Genomic DNA, 17,500 nt, shown 5'->3' with positions numbered 1-17,500 from the left:
AAAAGTAAGTGAAATCGATCAAACGAAAGAATAATTGTTTTTCCATAAATATGCGTTGGCGGCAAAAGTTTTCATTGCGTCTGAAACAAACGATGGTTAAGTTGTTGGGAGAAAAGGAAAGAAAACCTTTTATGGTTATAAGTCAATTAAGTGTACAATTCTGAAAAGTTTGTAAATGGAATATTTAGTCTATATTAGGCGAATGCTAGAGTATATTCAAAGACTAAAATAAACTTAGATTGTACACAGAAAACAAATAAATATATAAAAATTACATTATGTACTTTTTGACAAAGAATCATACAAAACACGGCATTCAGCCTCATTTCGCTCGACGAAGATGGCCTACAGTTATAACATATATTGCTATACATTATACAAACATTCATTTACATACAAGATCAATAATGAGAAGAATTAAAAAATATATAGTTAAGGACAATATACTGGCTTTTTTTCTATTGAGCAGGTGATTGGCCGTCTGCAATTTGAGGAAACTAAAATCATTTGGATGCTTTCTAAGAAATGTACGATTTACCTATCTTCTATTACAATGCGCGGAAGCTGAAGTGAGTTTGTAAATCTTTACAGAACATTCACAAACCTCTCACAACTAAGCTGATTGATACAAAGTAACATTACATATATTGATTGACTGATAAAATCTAAACTCCAAAATCTATGTTTGTCAATCGGCCGGTTTGCACAATTGGATCTCTGAAATAGTTGGCTTACTATTGGTTAATTTGTACAGTCGTAGCTCCATAATATGTGGTTTTATTTTATTATTTTTTTTTTTGTATTTTTAAATACATGTCGATACGAAATTTTGAATGAATTTTTCAGTGTTCATTGTTCTGGCAAAGACATTGTTTTACGTTTAGCTTTGATTAAACAATATATACATACATACATACAAGAACAAAAACTACTACTACTCCTGCTGCTGCTACTGCTGCTGCTACTACTACTACTACTACTACTACTACTACTTTTACTACTACTATTATAACAGTAGTAAGAAAGGGAATAAAAACAAAAACACCAAAAGCAATAGCATTCACAGTAATAAAGATGACAAGAAGTTATTTAGAAACACAATGACGACGACGACGACGACGACGTCGACAGGAGGAAGTGAAGTAAGAGGAGAATGTCGAGGAAGGGAAGAAGAACGAAAATAGATCGAGGTATCTGTTTTAATGAGGTTGATAAAGATCGTGAATATAATGAATCAATTGTAAAATTCTGAAACAAACGTATGTTTTTCACTGTCGTTTGGAAATTTAAATAGATATATAATTATATTCAGTTGTAGGCACAGACCTAACTGTGTGGTTAATGAATTCGCTTTTGCATACGCGTGGCTTCAGATTCAGTCCTATTGCGCTGCACCTTGGGCATGTGTCATCTACTATGGCCCCAGAGCGATCAATTGATTAGGGGGAAATTGCGTGCAAGGGTATCAAATATGTATGTGTGTGTGTGTGTGTGTCTGTGTATGTGTGTATTGTGCGTGCTCTCCACCGCTTGACATCAGGTGTTGATATTTTTTACGTTCGCGAAACCTATCGGTTCTGTAAAATAGAGCAATAGCATAAGTAGCAGACTTTTAAATAAATAAGTACTGAGATCGATTTGTCCAAGGAAAGCGGTGCCCCACCATGACCGCAGTCCGATGACTAAAAGGAACGACAGAAACACTATTAATATTGATTTCAAATTTTGGCACACGGTCAGCAATTACGGAGGCGATGTTAAATCGATTTCATCGACCCCAGTGCTCAACTGGTACTTATTTTGTTGATTCCTGAAAGGATGGAAGGCAAATTCGTTTGCCTAAACATTTTGCTGAGCGGCATTTCGTCCGTCTTTACGTTCTGAGTTCAAATTCTGCCGAGGTTGGCTTTGCCTAAACATTTTGCTGAGCGGCATTTCGTCCGTCTTTACGTTCTGAGTTCAAATTCTGCCGAGGTTGGCTTTGCCTAAACATTTTGCTTCGCGGCATTTCGTCTCTCTTTACGTTCTGAGTTCAAATTCTGCCGAGGTTGGCTTTGCCTAAACATATTGCTTCGCGGCATTTCGTCCGTCTTTACGTTCTGAGTTCAAATTCCGCCGAGTCGACTTTGCCTTTCACCCTTCAGGAATCAATAAAATAAATACCAGTTGAACATTGGGGGATCGATGAAATCGAGCCTTGTGCCAAAATTTAGAACTACTATTTCTTATATCGTCTGTTCTGTTTATATTACATATCAATATGGTATTTATTTATTATTCATTTTTTTTTTGCATTGGGCGGTTTCAGATGTAAGCATTACATGCTGCAGCAGATGGATGTTAATTTACTTAGTGAAAGGCGACATTTCACCCAACTGATACTCCGAGTTACGTTTGACAAATTACATGCGTTGATCTATTTTCAGATCAGTCAAGAGCAAAACAATTCTGTAGATGCTTCCACTCCCGTGAGTAGCATTGCAAGAGATGTTGCTAATGTATGTATCCGTGTGTGTGTGTGTGTGTGTGTGTGTGTGTGTGTGTGTGTGTGTGTGTGTGTGTGTGTGTGTGTGTGTGTGCGCGTGTGTGTGCGCGTGCGTGTGTGTGTGTATTGCAATCTGACGTGTAACTCTAATAGACATAAAAATGTAATGCAGAGTTTTATATACCCCTTCCATAGGCAGAACAAAATGTGATTTGACGAATTACAAACCTTAGTCCTTGATCGGTTTAATATTCTGTTCACAGAGAGATTTGTAGTGTGTGTGTATATATATATCTACAGGGAGAATTCACAAAAAAAACCCTCAAAAGACGAAGACAGGTGGTGTAGACAACAAACAGATGTATTAGTATAACGCTCGGGAAGTGAAAAAGTCTTTAACGTTTCGACCCTACGCTCTTCCACAGAATGGAACACAGAAAGAAACAAGGAGAGAAAATAAAGAATGTGTAGTGGCTAGCGATCTATCATGGCGAATGCCGGACAGAAGGGTCACACAGGAGAGCTAGGGAGAAGGGAAAAGGCGCAGGAGTGACTGTGTGGTAAATAGATTGCTTACCGAGCACATGGTTCTGGGTTCAGTCCCACTACGTGGAAACTTGGGCAAATGTCTTCTACTATAGCCTCGGGCCGACCAAAGCCTTGTAAGTGGATTTGGTAGACAGAAACTGAAAGAAGCCCTGACACTGAAAGAAACCGAAAGGCAGTGAGCTGGCAGAAACGTTAGCACGCCGGGTGAAATGCGTAGCCGTATTTCGTCTGCCGTTACGTTCAAATTCCGCCGCGGTCGACTTTGCCTTTCATCCTTTCAGGGTCGATAAATTAAGTACCAGTTACGCATTGGGGTCGATATAATCGACTTAATCCGTTTGTCTGTCCTAGTTTGTCCCCTCTATGTTTAAGCCCCTTATCGGCAATAAAGAAAAAAAGAAACTGAAAGAAGCCCGTCGTATATGTATATATAAGGATAAATCGATAGCTAGATAAATGCATATATATACATACACATAGAGATATGTGAATATGCATATTAGTTACAATGCGCAGTAATCGTAGCGGTTATAAACATCATTGGTATTGGGAAATAGTTGACAAATTAGAAACTTTCTGGTCACATTTTTCTTCACGTGAACTCTTTGTGTCAGATATAAATGAAAGAACGCCGCTTGATTTAAAATTTAAATGATGTGAACTGACTACGCAGAAAAAGTATACGAATACAAGGCAAGCAGACGAATGAATTTATATCCAGCAAGACTGTGTTTGAAAACCTGTGACTCGTGTTCACTTGACATTTGTGAAAATAAGCTTTTGTTTCTCACTGAGGCGATATTATTAGGTTATCCATGCGAAAATTTTGACAATCGATTTAACACATCCTGTTTGCACTTCAGCTGGACCATCGGCACCTTCAACACTACCAGCGTCATCGTAATGGTCCTCATCATCGTCATCGTCGTCGTCATCATCATCATCATCATCATCATCATCATCATCATCATCATGAGAAAGAGCAACTAAATGAATTTCGTCCACTATCTTTTTATTTTACTCGATGTAAAAAACAAGCATTTCTGCTTCTAATACATTTTCAGCTGGTATTTTTTTAATTTACAACCGACATAATAATCATAATATGTCTATTATTATGCGTTATGTAATATACTCCGTCAGGTTGCGTAATTCACGAAAGCTACATCTACGTTGTCGGCAATCATCTTCTCGGCATTGCAGTTGGTAATCGTGGATATCATTATTATAAGTTGTTATAGCAACTGCTGGTCAACCACTGCATGCGGACCACTTAAAGATGTGAGTGCTTATTGTGGTCTTTTGGTTGTGTGAGAGGTATGCAGAAAAGATTCTTAGATGTCCCAGAGGGATTAGAGTTGAAGCAAGTTTTTCAAGAATCGTCAATGGAAAACTGTTGCAAATCCTTCCATTTTCTGACTTGAAGTACAAGAAGACTTATGGGAAGGCCTTTTGGTGTGATGTGAGTTGACTTGGGTAGCGAAGGATTAGACTATCCGATGGGAGCAAAGACTATGATGGGTAGTTAATTTCTGTTTATTATTGTTGTTATTGTTGTTGCTGTTGTTGTCGTTGTTATCATTATTATTATTATTATTATTATTATTATTATTATTATTATTATTATTATTATTATTGCGTGAGAAAGCAGTGCATGCCATCAAAGTGACACTGGGGTAAAATATACGAAGCCCAGTATACCCATCATGATTACCCGTTTGATAAGGGTACACCAGGCACATGCATCACAATCATATGTGCGCGACATGGTGATCTTATATCAAGATAAACAGCACATCACCTTGTAGGTGGGGCCCAGTTAGAATTTTCTTCTGGTCGGGTAGCCCATCCCACTCAAAAGTTCCCGGAATAAGGGTTGTTTAAGAATGTTGAACGAAACACCCATGTTTCCAGGGGTAAATTATTCAAACCCCAAAGAATCCCTCTCAACACATGGCTATGATGCTCCCCAACTACTTCTGCTTGAGATCAGAGATGCAGATATCGTCAGCCACTAAGGGACATACTCAACAAGTTAAGGTCAAACAACTGGCAAGCAAATCTGTTGTATTGAGCAGAATATTTGCTGTAGCCCATCTTTTATACCAAGACAAAACAATGTACATGATAACACTTCCAATCAGTTAAGATCAGAAGCCACGAGAGCCACTGCCTGGTACTGCACCAGGGCATTCATTATTATTATTATTATTATTATTATTATTATTATTATTATTATATTATTATTATTAATTTGTTTATTTATTTAACACGGAAATGTTGCTTTTTCTTTTTACTTCAGACCGAATATATTTGCAATAAACTACTGCTGCTGTATCTATGCTATAACATGTAATTCTCAATCTTAATCTTCACAGGTGCCTTTCTCATACCATACTTCTCTGTACTTCTACTATTGGCCTTACCTTTATTCTTCATGGAACTGGTCCTTGGGCAATTTCACAGGCAGGGACCAATCACAGTATGGAGAATGGTGCCTTTATTTAAAGGTACGTATCACTGCTTCTTTCAGATTCCGCTTAGAAGGTATTAGTTCATTAACTTTACACACACGAGCGAATATAAACAGACTGTTATATATAAATAATACATGTGATATTTTTAATGTATGAATATACATATATGATAAATGATACAGTAATCCCTCGCCAGATCGCGGTTCACCTATCACGGTTTTTTTTATTTAAGCCTACGTTGATTCCAACGGAAAGAGTCAGAAGTGTTTGTGGAGAATTTCTAGTGTTTCATCAGCCCCAATTTCTTATTTCGTTATTGCCCACAAGGGGCTAAACACAGAGAGGACAAACAAGGACAGACAAACGGATTAAGTCGATTACATCGACCCCAGTGCGTAACTGGTACTTAATTTATCGACCCTGAAAGGGTGAAAGGCAAAGTCGACCTCGGCGGAATTTGAACTCAGAACGTAACGGCAGACGTAACCCCCGGCGTGCTAACGTTTCTGCCAGCTCGCCGCCTTATTTCTGCCTCAATTCTGGACTCCTAACTCCCCCGATTGTAATCCCACGGATCATACTATGTGTGTCTGTCTATTTGTTCCCCACCACTAGGGTCGATGTAATACGCAGGATTTTTACGCTACTGGCATAAATGAACTTGTTTCGCGTTAAAAGAAATAAGTCCTGGGGCCGATTTGTTCGAGTAAAACCATTTAATACGGTACCCCAGCATGGCCACATTCAAATGACTGGAACAAGTAAAGAAATATAGCAGAATTGCACATTCGCTTCAATGCCCCCAAATTTTGGTGTCAACACAGAATGATAACAACTTACAAAATTAAACTAAAAATTAGCTCGTAAAGCCAAAATGAACAAAACACAGGACGAAGTTGTGAAGGTAACCAGGAAGAAGAGAATAAATAACAACAGACCAGAGAGGACCGTGTGAAATATGTCGCTATAAATGAATGTATACAATGCCCTGGCAGAAAGAGAACAGCAGGACCGGGAATGAATAAATTGAAATCACGTGAACAACCGAGCGAAATACACAGGTATTGTTTATATTTTCTTAAGATAATAAACACCACCTGAAAATTCAGGCGCATGGCTCAGTGGTTGGAACATCGGACTCACAAAAATGAAGTATTGAGTTCGATTCCCAGACCGGGCCATGTGCTATGATCTTGAAAGACACTTTATTTCACTTTGCTCCAGTTCACTCAAATGTAGAAATGAACTGTGACGTCACTGGTGCCAAGCCGTATCGGCCTTTGCCTTTCCCTTGTATAACATAGGCGGCGTGGAAATGGGAGGCTGGTATGCATGAGTGACTTGTGCCTCGGACTTGTGCCTCGGAGGGGAAATTTCTTGTTGCAATAACATTGTTCATCATGATCGAAGGGGGTCTTTACCCATACAAGTATTTAAAATTGGTCTTATACATACAAGGAGGTACTGAAATGCTTCTGGCTTTGAATAAAAGAAAATACTGGAGGATCAGTTAATCATGTTTTTATTGAACATATTCCCATCTCAGATTCACACACTTATTGCAACGGTTCTTCAGCTTTTCTAAGCGCTGTAAAGGAACTCGGAAGGTTGGGCCTCCAACCAGGCCTTTCAAAATACCCTTAAAACTGGAAACTTTTCAGCACCCCCTCGTTGGCCATAACACACTTAAATGAGGCATACACTCTGAAAATTCTCGCTAAATATAGCAGTTAGTCAGTGAGACTTACTGTTAAATATTTAGCGAGAGAGAAATGGCATTAGTCTACATAATAAATATTGTCTGTTCCTTCTCGAGCCATGCTTGGCTCATAAGGGCCGGTTTCCCGGTTTCCTTGGCGTATAGGTTCTCCACCTGGACGGAACACCGATCCGTTACAGGTGAGCTACAAGATGCAAGAAGAAAGAGTGAGAGAAAGTTGTACGTGGATTTGGTAGGCGAAAACTAAAAGAAGCCCTTCGTACGTGTGTGTGTGTGTGCGTGCGCGCGCGCGTGCGTGCGTGTGTATCTTTATGTGTGTTTCTCCTTCCCCTACCGACTGACAACCGGTGTTGGTGTGTTTACGTAACTTAGCGGTTCGACAAAGAGAGACCAACAGAATAAGTACCAGGCTTTAAAAAAATGTCCTGGGGTCGATTTTCTCGATTAAAACCCTTCAAGGTGGTGTCTCAGCATGGCCGCAGTCAAATGACTGAATCAATTATAAGAATATAACTAAAAGCGTAAACTGTATCTTGGTAATAAGTTAACTCTACTTCAAGGATCGAGTTTCTATTTACTATTCCTTTTCGACTCACTTCTTTTTTCATACACAGTTCACCTAAAACTGTAGAAGGCAATCAATACAACACTGGAAACAAATTCAATGAGTTTCATATTCTGTTCTTGTCACTATGCTAGGTCCATGCTCAATACATTAGCTCTCAACGGCTTAACCCATGTATTCAAGCATAAATATCATATAGAATATAACTCACTTTTGTGTGAAATTGCAATACAAAGGGTGTTGAAAAGTTCCTGGGTAAAAGAAAATACTGGACGATCACTTGATTATGATTTTATTCAACATACTCCCCTCTCAGATTCACATTTATTGCAGCGGCCCTTCAATTTTTCTAAGCGCTGTAAAAGAACTCGGAAGGTTGGGTCTCCAATCAGGTCTTTCGCGATACTCTTAAAGCTGGTTACTTTTCAGCACCCCTACATACATTGTAATTTTTAAATATTTCCTTGGTTTGCAGTATCGAGGTCAATCTGTTACACAATCTGAATCGGTTTACGTACGTCAGATTAGGACCCTTATCTATAGAAAAATGCGTGTCTTAACCGCTTGAAGTTAGGAAAATTGAAGCTGAATATTTGATTCTTGTAATTCGGAAAATGCTCGCTCCTTTTAAGCAAATATGTGATACCAGGTCCTATTAGTTACCATAGCAATACGCTCTACGTGACTAGCTTTTTCTCGACACACCACATAAAGCAAAAGCTTTAGTCATTGCTGAGGGCTATTTCTTAAGAGCCCAGTAAGTGTTAAGTGGGGATTTCCTTTCATATGTTTGGCTTTGCTCAGTATTAGATATTACCGATACACTAAGTATGCATGCACACGACACATCAGATATATCCCATTACCTCAAAAGTACTAGATACATCAGTTACCCTAGATATACCATATATACCAAATATATGCCTTGTACACTTTGGATATACAAATTTCCTGCATTACCATGAATATATCTGGCTTTTACAACTCATATCCCCGATACAAGCTAAAATACATATGTGTCTCATACTGAAAGACCTCTTATTTGTATCTATCAATTCTCGTGGCTTTGTTATTAAGACACATTTCTGGGATGATTTGTTCTCGAAAACGTGATACGACGAAGCAATCCCTTCACTTCTTACGCCTGCAAAAGTGGTCTGGATGGAAGCACTCCGTCGGTTACGACGACGAGGGTTCCGGTTGATCCGAATCAACGGAACAGCCTGCTCGTGAAATTAACGTGTAAGTGGCTGAGCACTCCACAGACACGTGTACCCTTAACGTAGTTCTCGGGGATATTCAGCATGACACAGAGAGTGACAAGGCCAGCCCTTTGAAATACAGGTACAACAGAAACAGGAAGAGTGAGAGAAAGTTGTGGTGAAAGAGTACAGCAGGGATCACCACCATCCCCTGCCGGAGCCTCGTGGAGCTTTAGGTGTTTTCGCTCAATAAACACTCACAACGCCCGGTCTGGGAATCGAAACCGCGATCCTATGACCGCGAGTCCGCTGCCCTAACCACTGGGCCATTGCGCCTCCACTGCAAAAGTGGTCTGTTGTGTAACAGAAAACAAAAAACTGTCTGAATATTTGAGCGCTGAAAATCATTTTAGGAAGGTCCCTTGGCAATAAATAATAGGTATTAAAAAAGTTTTAGTTTTGTATTTTTGATTCATTTGGAAGGTAAAAATATAAACGACAAATTCAGTTAGAATGGTTTTTAGCTGTTCTGGTTTTGAATGGTATTAATAATGAAGTAGTCATCATATGATAGATTTATTGAATAAACGTAAGTTTCCCCGTCTGGAGAGATTTGCACCATATGCCACTTTGACGTGGATAATGTGAACCGGCTGCTCTATCAATAATCCAATAACTTACTGAGTTAACTACTCCTGCAGATTGTTCTTAGAAATATAAAAATATTTTCTGCACAAGCTCTTTACAATATGAAAACAAAACTAACTTCTAACTCCTCTGATTTAGATCAGAAGCTTTCTCTGTAGTTGTACAAAAGAATGTTGCAAAGAAAAATCTCGTTCAAATCGCATCCTGTCAACGTACTGTTAGAACTCACTAAATATGTCACTATAGGTTTGAGGACTTATTGGTTGAGTCATGGGACGAACGAATGACTTTTCAACATTTGATCTCTGTCTATTTCTAAACATTTTTCTTGTTAGTCTTGGGTCGCAGTCTCGTCCATATCCAAACAGCTCTATCATTTGCCCTGATGTTAAATCTGCAACTATCGTTACATATTCTACTAATTCTCACGAGAAACTCATGAACGTCGTAAATTCTATTTTCCTTCACTTTGAAATCAGTGATTAGATGGATGGTTTTCTTGATTTGATGAGAAAGCGTAAATAGTTCAAATGTACTTTTTAAAAAAACATAAAGCAGTGGTTCCCAACCTAGGTTCCGCAAAGGTAGTACGGGGGGGTCCGTGAACTAAATTCAAAATTTTATCTATATCTATTACATAAAATCCGTTCTGTGTGTGTGTGTGTCTTCTAGGATCTCGGGCATCCTCCATCCGATTGCGCTCAAATTTGATTTGTAGATACCGATGGTATCAAGGCGTGAATAAGTCTTGAAAAAAATTACAAAAGTCGATTCCAGGTGAGAATGCGATCAATAAAGCCTTGGGGCGTGCATTTGTACGCGCAAGTACATCAGCTGTTGCGATCAATACTACTCGTACGCGAGAAAAATGCACGTGCAGTTTGCGCAAAAAAGCCGGCCTGTTTGGTGTCTCAAATTTAGGTTAAATCGGTGTTTCTCAAAGGGGAGGCCTATGGGACGGTCGGACAAGTTGTTTTGAGAAAATTTGGTTTAAATGTTTGACAACTCAGAACCGTCTATTGGAAGTGAGGCATTTTGCTCGTATATATATATATATATATATATATATATATATATATATATATATATATATATATATATATATATAAGGATAAGCATATTAAAAGGGGTCCGTGGGAAAACTCATTTTAATATAAGGGTTGGGAACCACTGTGAAAAGGTTGGCTACCACTGGGATAAAATTTTATTCTTTGAACAATTTCTTTTTAGCGCACACTTTTTAGTGTTTTGTATGGTGCGCGATTAAATATTTTGCTTGAATACAACAATCCAAAATAAGCATTTAGAAGATTTGTGTATATATTATACATAACCAGCCGTGGGAATAGAAACTCGTAAACGCATACGGTCTGTCCACAGGAGGTAGAGTTCAAGATATGTTATCACCTATCATAACCACCATCTTTACCCCTTCAGTCAGCATGTATATATATTATTATTATTACTTTTATTATTATTAATATTATCATCGTTATTATCATCTACAAACATACAAAATCGTCAGAATCGTTTAATGCTTTTTAATATAGACACCAGAAGTATGTTATCACTCTGACTTCTTAATAAGTAGAAATATAATTAGAATTAATTGTGCGGTGAGGAAAAGCATTAAATCAATGGCTAATATTATGTTGTCAAAAAAGTTCTTGCGGAATTTTAAATTTTGGTTTTAAATGATGTATTTTCAAATTAATTTTCGTTAAATCAGTTTGACTTTATATTTCATTTTAAAGCCCGTCTTTCGTGCTATCTAATCGTGTTACTCTTTTTCTTTTTCAATTATTAGGCCATTTTTTCCGGAATGTTGAATACAACATAGACAAAAAGCAAATTCGCACAATTTTCTTATTCCAGTTCAAACTAGGCCGAAAATCTGCTGAAACAGCTCGCGATATCAATAATGCATTTGGCCCAGGAAAAACTAATGAACGTACAGCAAAATGGTGGTTCAAGAAATTTCGTAGCGGTGACGAGAGTCTTGAAGATGATAAGCGAAGTGGTCGGCCATCGGATGTTGACAACGATCAACTAAGAGCCATAGTGGAAGCCAATCCACGTACAACTGTTCGAGAGCTTGCTTCTGAATTAGACGTAACGTATACGACAATTCCCAACCACTTGAAAGAGATTGGAAAAACAAAAATACTTGAGAAATAGGTGCCGCACGAATTGAACGACAACCAAAAAAACGCCGTTTTGAAGTGTCGTCTTCCCTTCTTTCACGCAACAAGAACGACCCGTTTCTCGGCCGGATTGTGATTTGCGATGAAAAGTGGATTCTTTACAACTGGCGTCGCTCAGCTCAATGGTTGGACGCCGACGAAGCACCACGGTACTTCCCGAAGCCAAAGTTACACCAAAAGAAGGTCATGGTGACTGTGTGGTGGTTTGCGGCCGGTCTCATCCATTACAGCCTTTTGGATCCAGGTGAAACCATTACGGCGAAGTACTGTCAGCAAATGGATGAAATGCATAAGAAGCTCCGACAACAGCCAGCATTGGTCAATAGAAAAGGACCAATTCTTCTCCACGACAACGCTCGGCCGCACGTCGCACAACTGACCCTGCAGAAGTTAAACGAATTGGGCTACGAAACTCTGTCTCATCTGCCATACTCACCAGACCTCTCGCCTACCGACTACCACATTTTCAAGCATCTCGACAACTTCCTGCGTGAGAAATGCTTCAAAAACCAAGACGATGCCAAACACGACTTCATCGCCACCAGAACGCAGGATATTTATGCTACTGGTATAAATAAACTTGTTTCGCGTTGACAAAAGTGTGTTGATTCTCATGGTGTTTATTTCGATTAATAAAGTTTTGTTTGAGCTGAGATATATTCATCTGAATTTAAAGGTTAAAAAACGCAAGAACTTTCTTGACAACCTAATATTATTCCAGTCATTTTGTCAATCATCTCTGAGTAATTAACCTCAACAATCTATTTTTGCAAATCATAATTTTTCACGTTTAATAATGTATGGTTTTGTAAATTTGTTTTTTATCCTCTCGTAACTTGGACATGTACAGAAAAATATATGCTTTCCTTAAGTGGTCTAATAATATCGAAACATATCAAGTGTAGCCCCCCCCCCATATGCATAAATTATGAAACTACAATTGGTCAACAGAGCGGACCTCGTCGAAAACACTCAAGAGCCAGGTGTTGGTATTAAACCGAGTAATAGAATATGTTTACCACTCAAGAATATGAACGAGTTTTCCAAAGGGCTCCTTCTCATATATCTGCCACATTTCATTCAAAATGCATTCGTTTATCCAAGGTACTGCACAGACGATCGAATAGAAATCCCTTAGATGGAGCAAACTCCTTCACCACAGTGCTATATCAACACTTGCCGATAGATATTACTCCTATGTCTTTTCCAGTGAAGTGAGTAACATACTGAAATTGAAAACTTGAAATTATTCATGTTTAAGGATTTTCATTCATTGTAACCCAGCGTGCTAACAGTTCTGCCAGCTCGCTGCCTTAGGTGGAGCAAATAATGCAAGGTATTTTCGTTCGATTCTGCCAATTAATAGCTTGGAGTACAGATATTAATATCATTTTGCTTGAAGGCGGCGAGCTGGCAGAAACGTTAGCACGTCGGGCGAAATGCTTAACGGCATTTCGTCTGTCTTTACGTTCTGAGTTCGAATTCCACCGAGGTCGACTTTGCCTTTCGGGATCGACAAATTAAGTACCAGCTGCGTACTTGGGTCCATCTAATCGACTGGTCCCTCCCTCAAAATTTCAGGCCTTGTGCCTAGAGTAGAAAAGAATATCATTTTGTTTGATTTTATAGGCTCTCTCCGACACAGGTCGGCATTTCTTTCATCAGACGAGATTTACCTGTCACTGTTCTAAATTTTCTTTTACAAAAGGATATTTATATTAAAATTTGACTTTACAAACAAATCGTTATTATAAAGAATTCTTTACAACAAAAATAATGTTGCATTTATTAGAGCAAAAAATATCGCACGCTTTTTTGTGTTTTTTTTTGTTTTTTTCAGGTGTTGGTTATGCTTCATGCTTCATGTCGTACATAGTAGCGTTTTATTACAATATTGTTATTGGGTGGAGTTTTTTCTACTTGTTTAATTCATTCACTGCGTCGTTACCATGGATGACATGCAACAATGAATGGAATACAAAAGATTGCTGGCAACTGGACTGGTTCAATGATACCGCCCCACCAGAGAATGTCACCTATAATCCCAACACCTCGGTGTCTTCGACAACAGAGTTCTTTGAGTAAGTAACATATTGTTATTATTTGTTATTCTTTTTAATTCAGGCTTTGTTGGAATTCCTGAGGTCTTGCATACATTGAAGGCCTGCTACAGTCTTATGCTGTCCGTTCTTTTCAACTATCTAATACTTTCCTGGTGATTCTAGCCATGCCAGAGATGCAAACAAGTCATGAAATGGGGGGGAAACGAGAAAGACATGCTTGGATGGTAAGCCAGGGATCATTCTCAAATAATTTTCAGCTCCATATTTTATATTATTCCGAGTGCTCCTACAATCACTGATATTGTAATCGTCTTGAGATGTCACATGTTTTCCAATGCAATCAGCAAATCTTTATATTTTCTGAGCTTATCAAATTCTTTTGCCAGGATATTATGGTCACAGGGTATGCTCATATCAATCAATAAACAGACTTTATTGTTTTGATCTTTTTACAACAATATTTGGTTTATTAGCATTGACAGACTTTATTGTTTTGATCTTTCAAGACTTTATTACTATCATCATCATCATTATTATTGCAGAGTGAGAGAGCAGTGCATGCCATCAAAGTGACACTGGGGTAAAATATACGAAGCCCAGTATACTCATCATGACTACCCGTCTTATTAATGTACCGCAAGCACATGCATCACAACCATATATGCGAGACATAGTGATCTCATATCAAGATAAACAACACATGACCTTGCAGGTGGGGCCCATTTAGAATTTTCCTCAGATCGAGTAGCCCATCCCGCTCAAACGGTCCCTGAATAAGGTTCGTTTAAGGATGTTGAAATAAACACCCATGTTTCCCGAGGTGAATTATTCAAACTTCAAAGACTCCCTCTCAACACATGGCTATGATGCTCCCCAACTACTTCTGCTCGTGATCAGAGATTCACATATCGTCAGCTACTAAGGGACATGGTCAACTAGTTAAGGTCAAGCAACTGACAAACAAATCTGTGGTATTGAGCAGAATATTTGCTGTAGCCCATCTTTTATACCAAGACAAAACAATGTACATGATAACACTTCCAGTCAGTTAAGATCAGAAGCCACGAGAGTCACTGTCTTTATTATTATTGTTATTATTATTATTATTATTATTATTATTATTATTATTATTATTATCATATTATTATTATTGTTTATTATTATTATCATTATTATTATTATTGTTTATTATTATTATTATTATTCAGTAGTTTTATTTTTATAGCGTGCTTTCACTTCACTACCGAGCGCAGCTCTGTGTGCCTTGGGTATGTGCTGTGATTTGTTGTGATGCTCTTATGGTTATTGTATGGAAACTGTTCTGCGTAGGATGTGTGCAGTGCCTAGTAGTGCAATTTTCTGTATGTTATATGTGTTTGTAAGTCCTGTGTTTTTTTGTTATGTATTTGTCTGAATATTTTTTTATCATGCCTAATGCACCTACTATGATAGGAATTGTTTCTGTTTTCAGATTCCACATTCTAGTTACCTCTATTTCCAGGTCTTTGTATTTTGAGAGTTTCTCCATTTCTTTTAGAGACACGTTGTCATCTGCCGGTATTGATACATCAATTAGAAAGCATTTTTTTCTTCATGATCTCTGACAACTATATCTGGTCTGTTGGCCTTAATTTCTCTATCTGTGTGTATTGGCATATCCCAGAGTATGGTTGCTTTCTCGTTTTCTGTGACCTTTTCTGGTGTGTGCCTATACCATCTTTTTTCTGTTGTTATTCCATAATGTTGGCATAGCTTCCAATGTATCTAAGTTCCAACTCTGTCATGTCTGTGAATATATTCCTTCTTAGCCAGGACTGGGCAGCTAGAGATAATATGATTTATTGTTTCTTGTCCATCTCCACATATTCTGCAGTTACTTGTAATATTTCTTTTCATTACATGTTTTTGGTAATTTCTGGTGGGGAGGCTTTGGTCTTGTGCTACAATTAAAAATCCCTCTGCTTCTGCTTTGAGTCCTGAGCTTCTCAACCATTGCTGGGATTTCTCTTTGTCTATTTCTTTTGCATTTCGTTTAGTCCAGTATTTACCATGAAGGGGCTTTTCTTGCCATCGTTTTATCATGGTTCGTTGCTGTTCTACTTTTAGTTTGGATTTCATTTGTTTTATAGCTTTTGTTGTTTCTTCATCTTCTTCTTCTTCTTCATGTTTATTAGGTGGTATGATTTCTTGTTTGTATTTGTCAGCTTCCTTAAATACTGAGAACAGTTTTTTGTTTTGCTCGTGTTTTGCCGCTATCTGGATCAGTTTTCCTTCCTTCTGAGGTAGATATTTTTGCAGTCCTATGGTGGTTATTTTATAGTAGTTTTCCAGCTGTATAAGGCCTCTACCACCTTCTATACGTTGTATATATAGTCTTTCTATGTCAGATTTTGGGTGATGCATCCTAGATCCTGTCATTATTTTTCTTGTTTTCCTATCTATTTTGGTCAGTTCATTTCGTGTCCAGTTAAGGATATTGTAGCTGTAACTTATAACTGGGACAGCTAAAGTGTTGATACCTATTATCTTGTTGTTATTATTATATTATTATTATTATTATTATTATTATTATTATTGTTTATTATTATTATTAATTATTATTATTATATTATTATTAGTAGTAGTAGTAGTAGTAGTAGTAGTAGTAGTAGTAGCAGTAGTAGTAGTATAGACGTCGCACGGTATACAATATTGTGAGGTTGTTGATTGAAGACATCGTGTCTACCGGAGGTTTGTACTGTCTGTCAAGTCACAATAAGGATCTCAGACAGACAGTACTTTACGCAATATGCGTCCAGTTCCAAGTAATGCCGATTTTTGCTATACGTCTAGATTGTAGGGTATTTCTAAAGTTTCCAGATGTTTTATCAGATTGTGTAGTATTGAACCCAATGCTCCGATGAAATTAGGGACAACCTTCATATTTGACTCTCGTAGTTGTCACATCTTGAGGATCTCAAGTCTCGGGTCTTCATATTTATCGATCTTTTCTCTTTCTTTCACGATAATATGTAGATTTCCTGGTACTGCCACGTCAGTTATTAGACATCCTTGTTTGTCTCTCTTAAAGGTCACTATGTCCGGCCTTCGGTGCTCTAACACCTTGTCTGTCTGGAAGTCAAAGTCTTAGAGGAGTTTTACCTTCTCCTTTTCCGGTGCATGTTGATACCAAGCACCTGTTACCTTGTATCCATACTTCCGGCATAGTAGCCAGTAAAGATTCTGCGCTACCTTGTTGCGCCTGCGCTTGTACTCTTTCTGTGCAAGACTTTTACAAGCACTAAAATGTGAGTCACACTCTCGACCCTCTTCCCACACTTTCAGCAGAGGTTCCTTTCATTTGTGTGGTATATATCTCTTTTCACTGAGCTGATATTCAGACAGATACATGCTGAGTAATAAAACATAGATACATGCATTCATTATGTGTGTGTGTGTGTGTGAGTGAGATAGATAGGGAAAGAGAGAGAGAGTACGTATTTGTAATGCGAATTAAGGTGACAACATACAACCAGTAGTTAGGAATCCATATATTTCTTTATGCATCGAAAGAGACAGCTGTTGGGGGGATCCGTGTAATTAAGTTA

At 38.1% G+C, this 17,500-nt stretch overlaps 1 protein-coding gene across 1 annotated transcript in view; it reads left to right on the top strand.

The window, feature by feature from the left end:
- LOC115216690 (sodium-dependent noradrenaline transporter) overlaps positions 1–17,500 on the top strand; it is a 206,969-nt gene that overhangs the window by 153,106 nt on the left and 36,363 nt on the right. The window contains exons 3-4 of the mRNA XM_036506950.1: positions 5,413–5,544; positions 13,691–13,931. Coding sequence (XP_036362843.1) covers positions 5,413–5,544; positions 13,691–13,931 — 373 coding nt within the window. The remainder of the gene's footprint in view (positions 1–5,412; positions 5,545–13,690; positions 13,932–17,500) is intronic.

The sequence above is a fragment of the Octopus sinensis genome, linkage group LG10 (genome assembly GCF_006345805.1).
Source record: "Octopus sinensis linkage group LG10, ASM634580v1, whole genome shotgun sequence".
Taxonomy (NCBI): Eukaryota; Metazoa; Mollusca; class Cephalopoda; order Octopoda; family Octopodidae; genus Octopus; species Octopus sinensis.
This window is presented reverse-complemented; position numbering and strand designations above follow the sequence as displayed.